General features: G+C 33.0%; 1 protein-coding gene across 1 annotated transcript in view; it reads right to left on the bottom strand.

The window, feature by feature from the left end:
* The window catches only part of LOC111089141 (coiled-coil domain-containing protein CG32809-like), a gene marked incomplete at its 3' end in the record, with an annotated part of 69,138 nt that overhangs the window by 23,742 nt on the left and 30,599 nt on the right, over positions 1-14,797 (bottom strand). Inside the window, exon 2 of the mRNA XM_022401056.1 lies at positions 13,035-13,177. Within this exon, the coding sequence (XP_022256764.1) occupies positions 13,035-13,177 (143 nt within the window). The remainder of the gene's footprint in view (positions 1-13,034; positions 13,178-14,797) is intronic.

The raw sequence follows: 14,797 nt of genomic DNA, 5'->3' as shown, positions 1-14,797 counted from the left end.
AGATGTAAAAGTGATATGGCAATCTCGAACCCCCAACCCAGTGACTCAGCGGCAGATCTGAAGGCTTATAACGCTAAAAATCGGGTTTCGATACTCGTGGTGGGCAAAACACAGATAGCTCATTGTGTAGCTTTGTGCTTTACAATAAACAAAGAAATAAAGGTCACGATCTCGCAGAATTGGATAGTTTGAAACTTGTACAGAATAATCAACAAAAAATAATATTGAAAATAAAAAGATTTTGCCTTAAATTTCAATTATTCCTTTTCCCTCAATGTGCTAACGTTTTCCCATCTTTCTAGTACTTTAAAGTTACGAAATTTTGTATGTTTGATTTGTTTTTGAAGAAAACTATGATGTGTCCAAAGTAGGGATCGAACCCCGAACTTAAGCATTCTAAGCCTTCAAGTTTACCACTGAGGAGTCATCGTGGGTGGGGAGTATTTATAAATTAAATTCAAACGTAAAATTTTATATTTATTTTACTACATTTGTTATATCATTATAACTGTTAACCCACTTGTTTTATAAACGTTATTAGGCGTTATTTTGTATCGTTATTAGGTGTTATTTTGTATCGTTATTATGCGTTATTTTGTATCGTTATTAGGCGTTATTTTGTATCGTTATTAGGCGTTATTTTGTATCGTTATTAGGCGTTATTTCGTATCGTTATTAGGCGTTATTTCGTAACGTTATTAGGTGTTATTTTGTATCTTTATTAGGTGTTATTTTGTATCGTTATTAGGTGTTATTTTGTATCGTTATTGGGTGTTATTTTGTATCGTTATTGGGCGTTATTTTGTAACGTTATTAGGCGTTATTTTGTATCGTTATTAGGCGTTATTTTGTATCGTTATTAGGCGTTATTTCGTAACGTTATTAGGCGTTATTTTGTATCGTTATTAGGCGTTATTTCGTAACGTTATTAGGCGTTATTTTGTATCGTTATTAGGCGTTATTTTGTATCGTTATTAGGCGTTATTTCGTAACGTTATTAGGCGTTATTTTGTATCGTTATTAGGCATTATTTCGTAACGTTATTAGGTGTTATTTTGTATCGTTATTAGGCATTATTTCGTAACGTTATTAGGTGTTATAATTAATTTTCACAATTACTTTAACTTATATGTTCTACGAATAAAAAGATCTTATCCAAAGAACAGTGTTCTCCAGCGCCTCAACAGTAAGTATGAAGGCTTACCATGCTAGAATTCAAGGTTAGATTCTCACAACGGATACACCGCTAATAACCCTTCTCTTCTAATTCTTTAAAAGAAGACGAAATTAAACAACCAGCAAATTGTTTCCGAGCTTTTACTCACAATGAATTTGATTTAAACTTTCATGCCCTATTGTGTACTCTTGATCCCCTGTGTAGCTTCGTGCTAAAACCATCTAAAAAACAAACTTTTGTTATTGCACCTAAGTAATACAAGGTAATTTGATGTACTGCATATTTTACGCTACATACTTTACGAGGTAATTTGATGTACTGCATATTTTACGCTGCATACATTACGAGGTAATTTGATGTACTGCATATTTTACGCTACATACTTTACGAGGTAACTTGATGTACTGCATATTTTACGCTACATACTTTACGAGGTAATTTGATGTACTGCATATTTTACGCTAGAGATAATTTGATGTACTGCATATTTTACGCTACATACTTTACGAGGTTATTTGATGTACTGCATATTTTACGCTACATACTTTACGAGGTAATTTGATGTACTGCATATTTTACGCTGCATACTTTACGAGGTAATTTGATGTACTGCATATTTTACGTTACATACTTTACGAGGTTATGTGATGTACTGCATATTTTACGCTGAAAATATGCAGTACATCAAATTACCTCGTAAAGTATGATTACCTCGTAAAGTATGTAGCGTTTGATGTACTGCATATTTTACATTACATACTTTTTCACATTCGATAATATATACATTACATTTTTGTTTAATGATATGCCTTATTTATGATTATCTAAAATAAATAAGGAAGGAATATATCAGTAAGGTTACAGTTTCTCACTACTTCTATAAAACCATATATATAAAGTGGAATCTAACATATTAGCAATCCTATTTTAGCGCGGGAATACGCGTAACAATTTCTTTACAGGGCCGTAAAAAGCTGTAAGACCAGTCAGGCCATGGCCTTACCACGTTTTCATGCCATTTATAGCTACAACTTGTCTATCAAAACGTGCTTCTTTTAATTCATTACGTTGTGTGTAAAACGGGTCAAGATTCAATCTCATAGCATTAAAAGTTCAGAAATTTTTGTGGGGAACATGTCCCCAGACCTCCTCTAAAAATGGCAATGCAGCAGTGGTCTTACCACTCAAAAATTGCTTTCTACGGCAATGTTCTACCAATGAACTTACTAACATTTATTATTTGACAAAAACAGCAAACTTTACATTGAAAATAAATTTAGGTGAGATTTCAATATTAAGTATACAATTCTTTTTTTGTAGTTAATAATACGGAACATATTTTGATATTAAATATAAGTAAATTATATTATATTTGAAATGGTTAAATGTCTAGCAGGGTTAAGAACAAACATATGAATTATTGATAACACCAGTATACATTATTATTATTATTCTTGTTTATACTTTAAATAGTGACGTAAAATGAAAGGAGATGGCGCTACAATTAACTTATTGATCATAATTTTTATTTAAGCTCAAAGCCACACAATGGTCATCGCAGGGAATCAGACCCCAGATTTTAGCGTTGTAAATCCTTAAACTTTCCTCTGACCCTTCCCGGGTTACGATCAACAAAGTAATATTTACAAGGTCTAAACTAATAAATGAATAATTTCTGTTTATCTCTCTATTTTTCCATCCGTCTGTTTATTTCTCTTTTTTGTGAACAAGAATGTCCATTATAGATACTGAATTGTAGATATCGAGACAATAATAAGTATGGAATATTTTTCACGCTAGGATTCGATTCCCGCAGCAGAAACAACGCAAATAGCCGTATAACTTTATGGTAAACTAAAAAATAGAGGCAGAAAAAATGCTTTATATTTTTATGATTTTTATATACTATATATTTTGCATTACATAACTTTTTATATTCGAAAATGCGTTTTACATTACATTTCAATATCGTGACATGTCTTTAAAAAAACAACACGTGAATGACATTATTTGTTACGTATATATTGTTTGACACGTTTTCAAAAATACTGATCCTGCGATTAGTTTGAGAAAAAACATCAGGGTACAACAATATCAAGCAATGTTAAGTGTCCCTTATGTGACGTCATTTTAGTGTCTACTGACTGACTGACAGACAACACACTACTGTATAGTGGTGCGAGTAGTTAAAACAGGTGACCCTTCCAGGCGGCCTTGGGCCCTTTTAGGGGAAATTATCTATATCAGTACGTACATTTAAGGATATATTTTAAAGGTATAATACCAGAAATAGGGCAAGCCTTTAGTTCCTCAGTAAATTTTAAAAAGTAAACCCGAATCCAACAAACAGCAACAGTCCGTACTAACCAGACCAGTAGCAGAAGCAGATAATGGAAATCAAACTGTTGCCCTTATATCAATCACACTAATTTAAAATTCAGATTCAAGGATTTACAATCTGACAAATTTGGCGATAGATAATTTAAAACGATCCTTAGAAACTGAAAAACTTGAGCCTATGATTAGATATACTATATCATTTTTTGAATATTTCCATTTTTCAAAATTCGTTCATTTGCAACAAAACTTACTCTAAGCTTTCTTACAAATACCAACGTTCAATGCGGTTTCACTGCAATAATGTTGTAAGACCCCTTGACTGAAAAATAAAATGGATAATTACAAATAAGTAAAACACGACCTTGAACTCCAGAGAGAGTAATGCAAGTCGTTTTATTTGCTAAACGTTTCGGCTTTACTTCTTCAGCTTCTGATGAAGGCGTAGTAAAGCCGAAACGTTTAACAAATAAACAACTTGTAAGATTTTCTGGAGTTTGAGGTCGTTTTATTTATTTGTAATCACGTGTACTATGTTCCAGTCAGTTTAACACTGATAACCTTCCATATCACTGACACAATAAGGATTTGAAAGTCACGAGTCGAGCATTTTAGGGCATAAAAAATTAGAGGTGAATTTAAGTTTATTTGTAACTGAGGCTAATTCCAAGTGTTTGTTTGTTGAATTTCGCGCGAACCTACTCGAAGGCTATTTGCGCTAGCCATCCATAATTTTGAGGTGATAGATTAGACAGAAGGTAGCTAGTCAAGACCGCCTACCGCCAACATTTGGTCTACCCACGAACAGTGGGATTGACCGATACATTATAACGTCTTCACGGCTGGAAAAGCAAGCATGTTTGGCGACAGGTTTTGATCCCCCAACCCACAGATTGCGAATTGAGCGCCACTATCTACAAGTCATGCTATGGCAGGCCACTAATTCCAAAACTTTTCAATTCCATGAATTGTATCCAGAAGCGTCAAATGCTACAAATTAATTCTTTTCTAAACATACTGGACTAGTTTGTAACGTATCGAACTGGAATATCGCAGATGTGATACTACCAAACCGGCTTTGTGGTTTTAGCTGTGGATTAGTTATAAGAGTGACATTCAATTTCGCATTTGGCGGCGTGTCTTTTGATTGGTTGTCCTCCCTTTGATCCGCACTTTGGCCTGGCCTGTTTATTTGTTTTATTTATGATAAAGGTACTAAAGCTATCTGCCGCCATCCTTAATTTTAAAATGATTATCAGAGGGAAGGCAATCAGCCAACAACACCCACCGCCAATTTTGGGGCTATTCTTTTCCAACGAAAAGTAGAATATATTATCACATTACAACGCCCCCACAGCTGAAAAGGTGCCAGAGTCTGTTTAGTACACAGCGTGTGTGTGTGTGCAAATCAGGTGAATTAAACAAAGAATTATTTCTGAGCTCACGTATAGAGGGCGTCCTCCTTCAATTAATGAAAACGTTGATGAATGATAATATTAACCATATGATTAATACAAACTACATATAAATATAAGCATACGATGAATTCTGCTAGTTGAATAATAACAAGATATATACATACATAAACACTATGCTGATAATGTCCCACGATTTTACTTTTCTGATCGAAATAGTTAAATTTCCGTGCTTACGAAATAAATTTGAATTGGTGAAAAATTCTCAAAACCTTCCAACATTTAGAATGTTTACCCGTGCAACTAAATGTATTAAATGGTGGGATTATCAGGCTTAACTGGATCTTATGTTATACTTATACTAAACGACTAAATAAGAGATCCTCTTTATCCTTACAACTAAATATATTAAATGGTGGGATTATCAGGCTTAACTGGTATCTTATGTGATACCTATACTAAACGACTAAATAAGAGACCCCGTTTATCCGTATAACTAAATGCATTAATGGTGGTATTATCAGGCTTAACTGGATCTTATGTGATACATATACTAAACGACTAAATAAGAGACTCCGTTTATCCGTATAACTAAATGTATTAAATGGTGGGATTATCAGCCTTAACGGGACCTGCCACCGTCTCTAATTTTGAACAACTGGCCAAAATGAAGGTAACCAGTCAGGAGCACCCTTTCATCTACCACCCACACTTAGTGACAGTATTGATTATAACGCACTCTGTGCGGGATATATTTTGTTGTATCGCCAGCTCCTAGATCCAGAGCTCTATCATGGGGTCAACTCATACAGATCATCAGAAAAAAACAAACTAGAATGTCTAAACCGTCATGATTATTCTCAAACAAAAATATTCAATATTTTACTAATTTGATTTTAATTTCTACCTACAAATGATCTAACTGGAGATTTAAAAACTGATTAATAAATATTTTGATAATGGGTTTAATTAATAGTAAGCATAATCGTGTAATTAGGATAATGTTATTTTTTGGCTACAATTTTGGATGAAATAATAATCTTGTAGATTTTCGAGGAAAACGCTATAAACAAATTAACTAAAGCCCTATTTTACGAATCAAATTTTTTGAAATATTGTCTTCGTACAGGAAATTGTTAGAGCACGCTTTAGAAATACCGATGGCTCAATTTTATTCAGGAATAGCATGATAATATCAAACATTATTAAACATTATCTAGTTGAGCTTGAAATTACAGAAACTACTGACCGATATATCAACGTAGCAAGCAAGAAATCTGTATGAAACATCCATGACTAAGTAAATAATTACTGATTTACAGCATCTTATAAATCAAGCATTTGAAGTTCTAGTGTGAACAATATGGTTAAAAACATAGTAAAAAAAGAAAATTATAATGAATTACAAACAACTATGTAATAAGCGAATATGTACACAATATCTTTTAGAAATAATTAATTAAATTTTGCTAATATACTACTCTCCAGGTTGGATTAACGGTTTAAGTTTACTGACTTACAATCCACCGTTCAATTCCACGCGGTGCATGGAGAGTGCAGAAAGCATGGTGTGTAACTTCGCGATAAAACCGACGACAATATTTTTTTATTTCTGCAAGGAAATAGAATTTCCCGATATCCATTTTTCCAAAATTATTATCATTATTATTACCTGCAGATTAAGTGAAATACATTATTGTTATTATTATTATTACCTGTAGATTAGGTGAAATAAATTATTATTATTATTATTACTTGTACATTAAGTGAAATAAATTATTATTATTATTACTTGTAGATTAGGTGAAATAAATTATTATTATTATTACTTGTAGATTAAGTGAAATAAATTATTATTATTATTACTTGTAGATTAGGTGAAATAAATTATTATTATTATTACCTGTAGATTAGGTGAAATAAATTATTATTATTATTATTACCTGTACATTAAGTGAAATAAATTATTATTATTATTACTTGTACATTAAGTGAAATAATTTATTATTATTACTTGTACATTAAGTGAAATAATTTATTATTATTACTTGTACATTAAGTGAAATAAATTATTATTATTATTACTTGTACATTAAGTGAAATAAATTATTATTATTATTATTACTTGTACATTAAGTGAAATAATTTATTATTATTATTACTTGTACATTAAGTGAAATAAATTATTATTATTATTACTTGTACATTAAGTCAAATAATTTATTATTATTATTACTTGTAGATTAAGTGAAATTATTCTTGAATAAATTAAACCATTTGTGATAGTTACGTATTTAGGGAATCAATTTTATCTTTCAAAATAGATTAAGATTTGAATAAATTAAGAATTCACATTCAAAACTTATTTTGTTTGTAGAATACGTTTGGTGTTATATTTATTTTGTAAATCATTTGGTCGCCGACCTTCTGGTTATTATATATTTACTAAATTTATATTTTTACTAAATTATTTTGAGTTACAAAAAACAGTTACTTATACCTTAGTAGCCTCGGTTTCGTATAATGTACATTCTAACCAATGGCGTAACTAGCGAACATCGGCCCCAGTGCAATCATAGATCGAGGGCTCTCTCTCTCTCTATATATATATATATATACTAAACATTAACTAAATGAATGTTACAGAAGCAGACACATGCACATAATTTGACAAACACATGAAAATCATACAACACACTTCATTCTCTAACTATGTACCAATGTTCAAGATGTGTCTCCTCTAATACCAAACATCGCAAAAAGTAAATAAATTAAAAGAAATTAGCACTGCAAGGCCTACCAAATCATGGCTTAAACAATTCTTGCGGGCCTAATGCTAACTCTCATTTCTAAATATTCTTCACTTATTAATATGTTTTAAATTTTTAACGTAATAATACAAATATCTACACTTTATTTCTTTAACATATATAAAACACAATAATGAGTATCATATATAATTATTGTAAAATATTAAATACTATAACAACAACATTTAATATACAACCACTTCGATCAGCAGAAGCGCCACAACTGATATTTTTGCGCCATCTTTTGGCAGTTTTTCAAACTTAAAAAAAAATTGTCGTGCAGGTGCGTAAATGTTTATATATTTTTTCAATGTTTTTATTTTTATCATTGACATTCCTGTTTGGGCCCCTTACAGGTGCGGACCCCAATGCCATTTCATCGGCTGCATCGGCACAGTTACGCCACTGACTCCACCACTATAAGCCTAGTTTAGTTTTCTTGGTTTGCTCTATTACCGATAAGACGTCGAATTCACCAAAAATCATTTTAAACTCCGTGAAAGGGGAGAACCAAGTGGTGGAGTGGGTTCCATATGTATGTTATTATATATCCTCACGATTGCCACTTCTATCACATTTATGCACCATTTAGATTAGGGCTTAACAAGAAATATTTCATTCTCATTCTATACATAATATGTTTAAACTTCACTATCTATGACAGGCCTTGTCTTCACACAACTGAATAAAAGACAATTTATTGATTTCTATTATCTTTGCCAATTCTTAATAGATCGATTAATAGTCGAGACACTGCATGTTCTTAATCTACGTCTACACTATTGATCTCTAAATTATACTGTACCGTACGAATTAGATTTTTCAACAATATCTTCCATTGAAAGGCATAAACTTCATAATTAATTGGGGATATACAAACCATTAAATTGTATAAACGAGTTATTTCTCTTCTTTGCAACAATAATGAATGCTTCCCCCCCCCCAAAAAAAAATTCCCTCGGTGGGAACAGCGGTAAGTCTTCGGATTTACAACGCTAAAATTAGAAGTTTGATTCCCGTCGGTAGACAGACACACACGCGCTTCCCAAAACTATCACTTATCGCCCCCTGTTAGATCACTACTTCTGTTTTAGACTCTAGGTGTATGATTCTTTGGTGCATTGTCAATTATATAAAACATATACAAGTAAATAAGTGAGGGGAGGAAATTCACATCAGTTCAAAACGTAATATTCATCCATCTATTTATATCTACTAATCTTTAAGTATATTTATCTATATGTCTTTCATTTTGTCCTTTTTTATTTCATTGTGCAACAAATTGTTTTTATATTAAAATATTTTCCATTATACCTTTTTTTTTTTTTTCTAAAATACCAAAAGTCGCATTTCCAGCATTTCTTTCTCACAGCTACAAGAACCATCTTCAATCTTCAAAAACAAATACATATATATATATATAGAGAGAGAGAGAGAGAAGAAATGCGTTTAGGAAAACGCTCTGGTCTTTGGTGACATTATGCAATTAGACCCCAATCGATTGAACAGCACGTATTGCTTTTTGTTTTATTTTTACAGTGCGTTTTCAAAGTTCCATTCCGATGGAACAAATTGGCACTCAGAAGTCTTATTTACACTCAGAAGTCTTATTTACAGTTATTTCGCGAGCTCCAAGACCATCTAAGTTTTATTTATACTGACAAACAACATTGCGTGTCATTTGATAAATATGTACAAAACATTGGTTTAGAAAAACTGTTGACTGCAAGTGCCTAATGTAATTACATAACAACAACAACAACAACCTGGTCTGTAAAGTTTATTTAAAATTTATTGTACAAATATATATATATTAATTTTGTACATTTTCTATCGATTAGAGTGAAACTTTTATCTAAATCCTTTCCGATTCATAATCCCCCTGGTGGGACAGCAGTAAGTTTACGAATTTACAACGCTGAAATCCGGGGTTCGATTTCCGCGGTGAACACAGCAGATAGTCCGATATGGCTTTACTCTAACAACAACAACAAAAAAAACAACAAAAAACAAAAACAGATTCACAAACACTATATGTCCGTTATAAGCCCTTAGACTAACTGCTGAGTCTTGTAGAGAGGTTAATATCGTTCAAAGTAGGAACTGTATTGGCCAAACTCTTGTTAAACTTACAATGGACGTGGCTAGATTTCCAATTGAAATAATCCACACGTGTAATTTTTAAGATATTTATACGAGTTAATGGTTATATAAGACACAAATAATATTAAATCTACGTGTATCTGAAGTGTATAGAGTCTAACACACACACACACACACTCGTACACACTAAGCTACGATCATGAATCATATACCACAAGTTTCATCTTCAAACACTACTGTTGATGCTAAGCCTATTATGGTGTGGTTCATAGCTACAAATCTAAGCGTCTATATATTTTCATATTTACTTTCTTGTCATACTTGGAATTTTATTTATCTCAAAAATATCAGTGATAATAGTTTTTATTTATTTGTTTGTTTGAAGTTAAAAACAAAGCTACACAATGAGCTGGCTATCTGTGCTCTGCCCACCACGAGTATCGAAACCCGGTTTCTAGCAACTACAGGTCGGTTTTCGATGTCGGTAGTTGGCAGAGTACAGATAGCCCATTGTTTAGCTTTGTGCTGAAGAACGAACAAACAAACAAACTATACGCAAGATGCCATCTTGTCGCTAGAGATACGTTTTCCGCCTGTATCAGCGACAAACTTACGAACGTAGAACACTAAAATCTGGAGTTCGATTTCCTGCAGTGGACAGAGCGCAGACAGCTAACTGTGTGACTTTTGTGCCAAAACAGTGGTTTCTTAGTTTTGTTTTTGTTTGAAGTTAAGCACAAAGATACACAATGGGCTATCTGTGCTCTGCCCACCACGGGTATCGAAACCCGGTTTCTAGCGTTGTAAGTCCGCAGACATACCGCTGTGCCACTGGGGGGGGGCAGGTTTCTTAGTACGTTTGTATTAGAAAGATCAGTTAGATAAAAATATAACTTTTATTTTTAAAAAAGTATCAGTTTAGATAAAAAAGCTGTCACATATATATATATGTGTAAGAACGGATTTCCACAGTAAAAGTTTAAATTCGCAATCTGATTTAAAACCCACCGTAAATTGTAGTACGATATCATGCACGAAAGTAGCAAACATATGTAACACTAGCGTTATATTGGATAATTAAGACAAGGTGTACAGCATGTCAGAAACATAAATAATAATAATAATGACTTTTACTTAATTAAGACAAATTATAATCTTCCGATATATAAATCAGGAATGTTTAATGTCGTCATTGTAAACTGAAACACGATAAATCATATCTATTTTACATACGCTATACTTCTACGTTTTCTATTTAAACTACGATATAAATGCATAGATTAAACTCTACAACTCTATCTTCTCGCAATAGTGTCAAATACGTTATTCACATCTGTTTATGAATATTTCGGTCATTTCACCACTGTGTTACATGTCAGCATGTTCATAGAAATGAGTATTTTTAATCACGTTATTGTTTTGTTTGTTTGTAGTTAAGCGCAAAGCTACACAGAGGGCTTTTTATCGACCAATCTACTAAAACGTGGAGGATTTGTGGCCCACCCAACTCGATTAGATCCCGCATCAAAGACCTAAGTGGACAACTGTCTTGATCGAACGTTGTCTAATTAAAATGTCATTAATCAATTTGAACGATCAGTTAATTCCGTTCGCCGGGGGAGGATCTTCGTCCGGAAAGATAAAGATTAAAAACAAATCACAATACTCACACTAAAAAACAAAGAGATATACATCTTTCCCGTCAACCATTCCCAGTTGCTTGGAGACACTTTAAAAACATTTGAGATAAAATATCGAAATAAGCCAATTTTATAATTCAACTCAAAATTAGTAGGATATACATATTCAGACGGCACCTGCCTAAAGTAAAAATTCTTTTTAAAAAATAAAGATTTATCATATACAATAATCGTGAAATTAAGACTGTTTCCAATCTCAGAAACACAATAAAAATAATGAATAAATTATTATACAGGATGAAAAAAACTCCTGAGGATGGCACAGTAAGACGTGTCGATTATATGAAACCGTTTACAGTGTCGTCAGAATCCTGTACAATAAGTTATTCAGTATTTTTTGAGACTGTGAAATTTTGTTTTTTTATTATTACTTTCTATAGTAAATGGTTGTTTTGTAATTAACACTTTGACTGGTAGCATATAGGTTTAGTTCTCCGGTGGGTCAGCGGCAAGTTTACGAACTTTAAAACGCAAAATCTGAGATTCGACTTCCCGCGATGGACAGAGCGCATATAGTCCATTGTGTAGTTTCTTTAATAAAATGTAGGTGGAGTATTAAATTCAACATTGAATTACATTTTCGCTAATAAATTTTAATTCATTTGCTACCAGCTCGCTGGTAAACAAAACTGAACTTCAAAACAAAAGCAATGAACATTTTGTTTGAAGACGTGATTTGTTACAACGGCCACTGTACAGAATCAGCGAAGTTATGTTATGTACGCCTTTTACAAGCTGGCGAAGAAGCATGATTATAAATATACTTATCATAAGACATTAGCACCGTATTCGCTTATCATAAGACTTTAGCACCGTATTCGTTGTATCTCAACCGCTTATCATAAGACATTAGCACCGTATTCGTTGTATCTCAACCGCTTATCATAAGACTTTAGCACCGTATTTGTTGTATCCCAACCGGCCTGAAGAGCTCTGGATTGAGAGAAACGCTTCGTCGGCAATGTACCTGACGAATGTGGCGTAGCTAAGATACTTTTATCATACACTCTTCTAAATCTTGAAAATCCCTAAGGAATTGGATAAGGAATATAGTGTCTAAAATATAATAGGCCTAATATTAATGACAAGTATAGTTAGAGTCAGTGAAGGTTTAGCTGTAATGTTTACGGAAAATTTGGAAACAATTATGACCCACATCAAATAATAATTCTTTGTATGTTGCAATATTACATAACTATTAAAACATAATTGAAACATAATAATAATACTAGGTACACTACTATGCCTAATAACAATTAACAATTTGAACCTACCCCTCAAAATACGTACAACAGTGGTTGATAAGTGTTGAAACTAGCAGGCATTAAATGTACACCACACAGTCAACAATGATTAATAATGTTAAATCTAGTCTACACTAAATGTGCGTCTTATGACCTAGAGTGATTAATGTGTTGAACTTAGCAACCACTAAATATGGGCGAAACATCATTCATAAAAGTTTTATTACACAAAGAATAACGTGGCCTACTTCTAATTCCACACTTGAGTTTTGAAGATCCACTGAAAATGCATTTCCGGATGCCGCATGGAATTGTCTGGAATGTGGCCGTTTATTTGAGTGCTCGTTCTTCGGTTCCGTCCACTCTTCGTCTCTCACACTACTTGGCTGCCCTATTGGTCAGAAAACACATTATTATTATTATTTATTTATTTTTTTAATTAAGCACAAAGCTACACAATGGGCTATCTGTGGTCTGCCCGCCACGGGTATCGAAACCCGGTTTCTAGCGTTGTAAGTCCGCAGACATACCGCTGTGCTACTGGGGGGCAGCACATGATTAAACGTGTAATACACTTAAGACAAGCACTTAATAGTGATAACGTTACTTTAGAAACTTTAGCAATGTAGTAATATCACGGAAAACACATGATTAAACGTGTAATACACTTAAGACAAGCACTTAATACTTTAGAAACTTCAATAGAGTAATATCATAGTAGAAACGTTGATAAAACTTCTATTAGTTAGTTTATACAAGCAAATAGGACTTTAAACTGTGAAGAAAAATGTGTCAATTTCCAAACAGATTGCATACTTAAATCTCAAAAAACAACAATTTTCCTGAAATTACGTAAGAGGGAGTTACTTTAGTTAAACGTAATTACAATAGTATATTTGAAATTATTCATTAAGAACCTACATTATTAATATCATAGCATTTATAACAGCTAAAGAGCATTTAAAAGCTCTAGCCAGTATAGTAGACGCCTTTTTAAACCAGTGGCGTAGGAAGCGGGGAAGGAGACCCCACTTTTCAATCATGCCCCCCAATAAAAATGCATCAAAATTAGCAAAATTACTTTCAAGCAAATCAGGAGCATGCATAAAATTTAATCTATAATCCAAAAGCTTCCAGGGCCCTAAAGTGAGCCTTGCACTCCCGACGCACATTCCTTCGCTTCGGTTAGTCCAATAAACCTTGGGCTCCCCCACTTTCAATTGGCCCCCTACACCTCTGTATACTGTAAACATAACAGTATTTGTTATTAAGAAGATACTTAATAAACTTACTACAAACTAGTTCAGGCTCATGAAAAATTCCCTATATCTTGTAAGCACATGAAGAAATAACAAAGGAAAATATAATAATATTAAACAACACCCGTTTTAAATAGAGCAGTAAATCTTGGTGCAACTATATCACTGGTACTGAATAACAAACAGGTTTCCACGAAAAACGACTTAAACATCTAGCAGCAACCAACCACATTCTTTACAGAGAATATTTACTAATTATTACTACACACCAAAACCTCCCTTAAGTTTACCATTCTCTACGCCCCCCACCTTCCGGTGGCTCAGCGATAAATCTGAGGGCTTTATAACGCTAAAATTCGGGTTTCGATACCCGCGGTAGGCGTAGCACAGATAGCTCATTATACAGGGTGTCTATAAAGTTTTTTTTTTACAATTTAAAATATTTATTACAAAGGCCAGTTCCGTGGCCACCACGTTCACCAGATATCACACCTCTGGATTTCTTTCTATGGGGCTATGTTAAAGATATCGTGTATCGAACAAAGATACGGGACATAACTGAACTAAAGCAAAAGATAACAGATGCGATTGCAACCATTGATGAGGCTATGGTACAGCGAACATGGCAAGAGATCGAGTACCGTCTTGATGTGCTTCGTGCGACTAATGGTGCCCATATAGAGGTGTATTAAATAGGGTAAAAAAAAAAAACTTTGAAAAACCACTGAGTACAATAGAACAAGTCTGATAAA

The sequence above is a fragment of the Limulus polyphemus genome, unplaced genomic scaffold, assembly GCF_000517525.1.
Source record: "Limulus polyphemus unplaced genomic scaffold, Limulus_polyphemus-2.1.2 Scaffold5363, whole genome shotgun sequence".
NCBI classification, from domain to species: Eukaryota; Metazoa; Arthropoda; class Merostomata; order Xiphosura; family Limulidae; genus Limulus; species Limulus polyphemus.
Note: the sequence above shows the minus strand (reverse complement) of the source record. Positions and strands in the feature narration are given on the sequence as shown.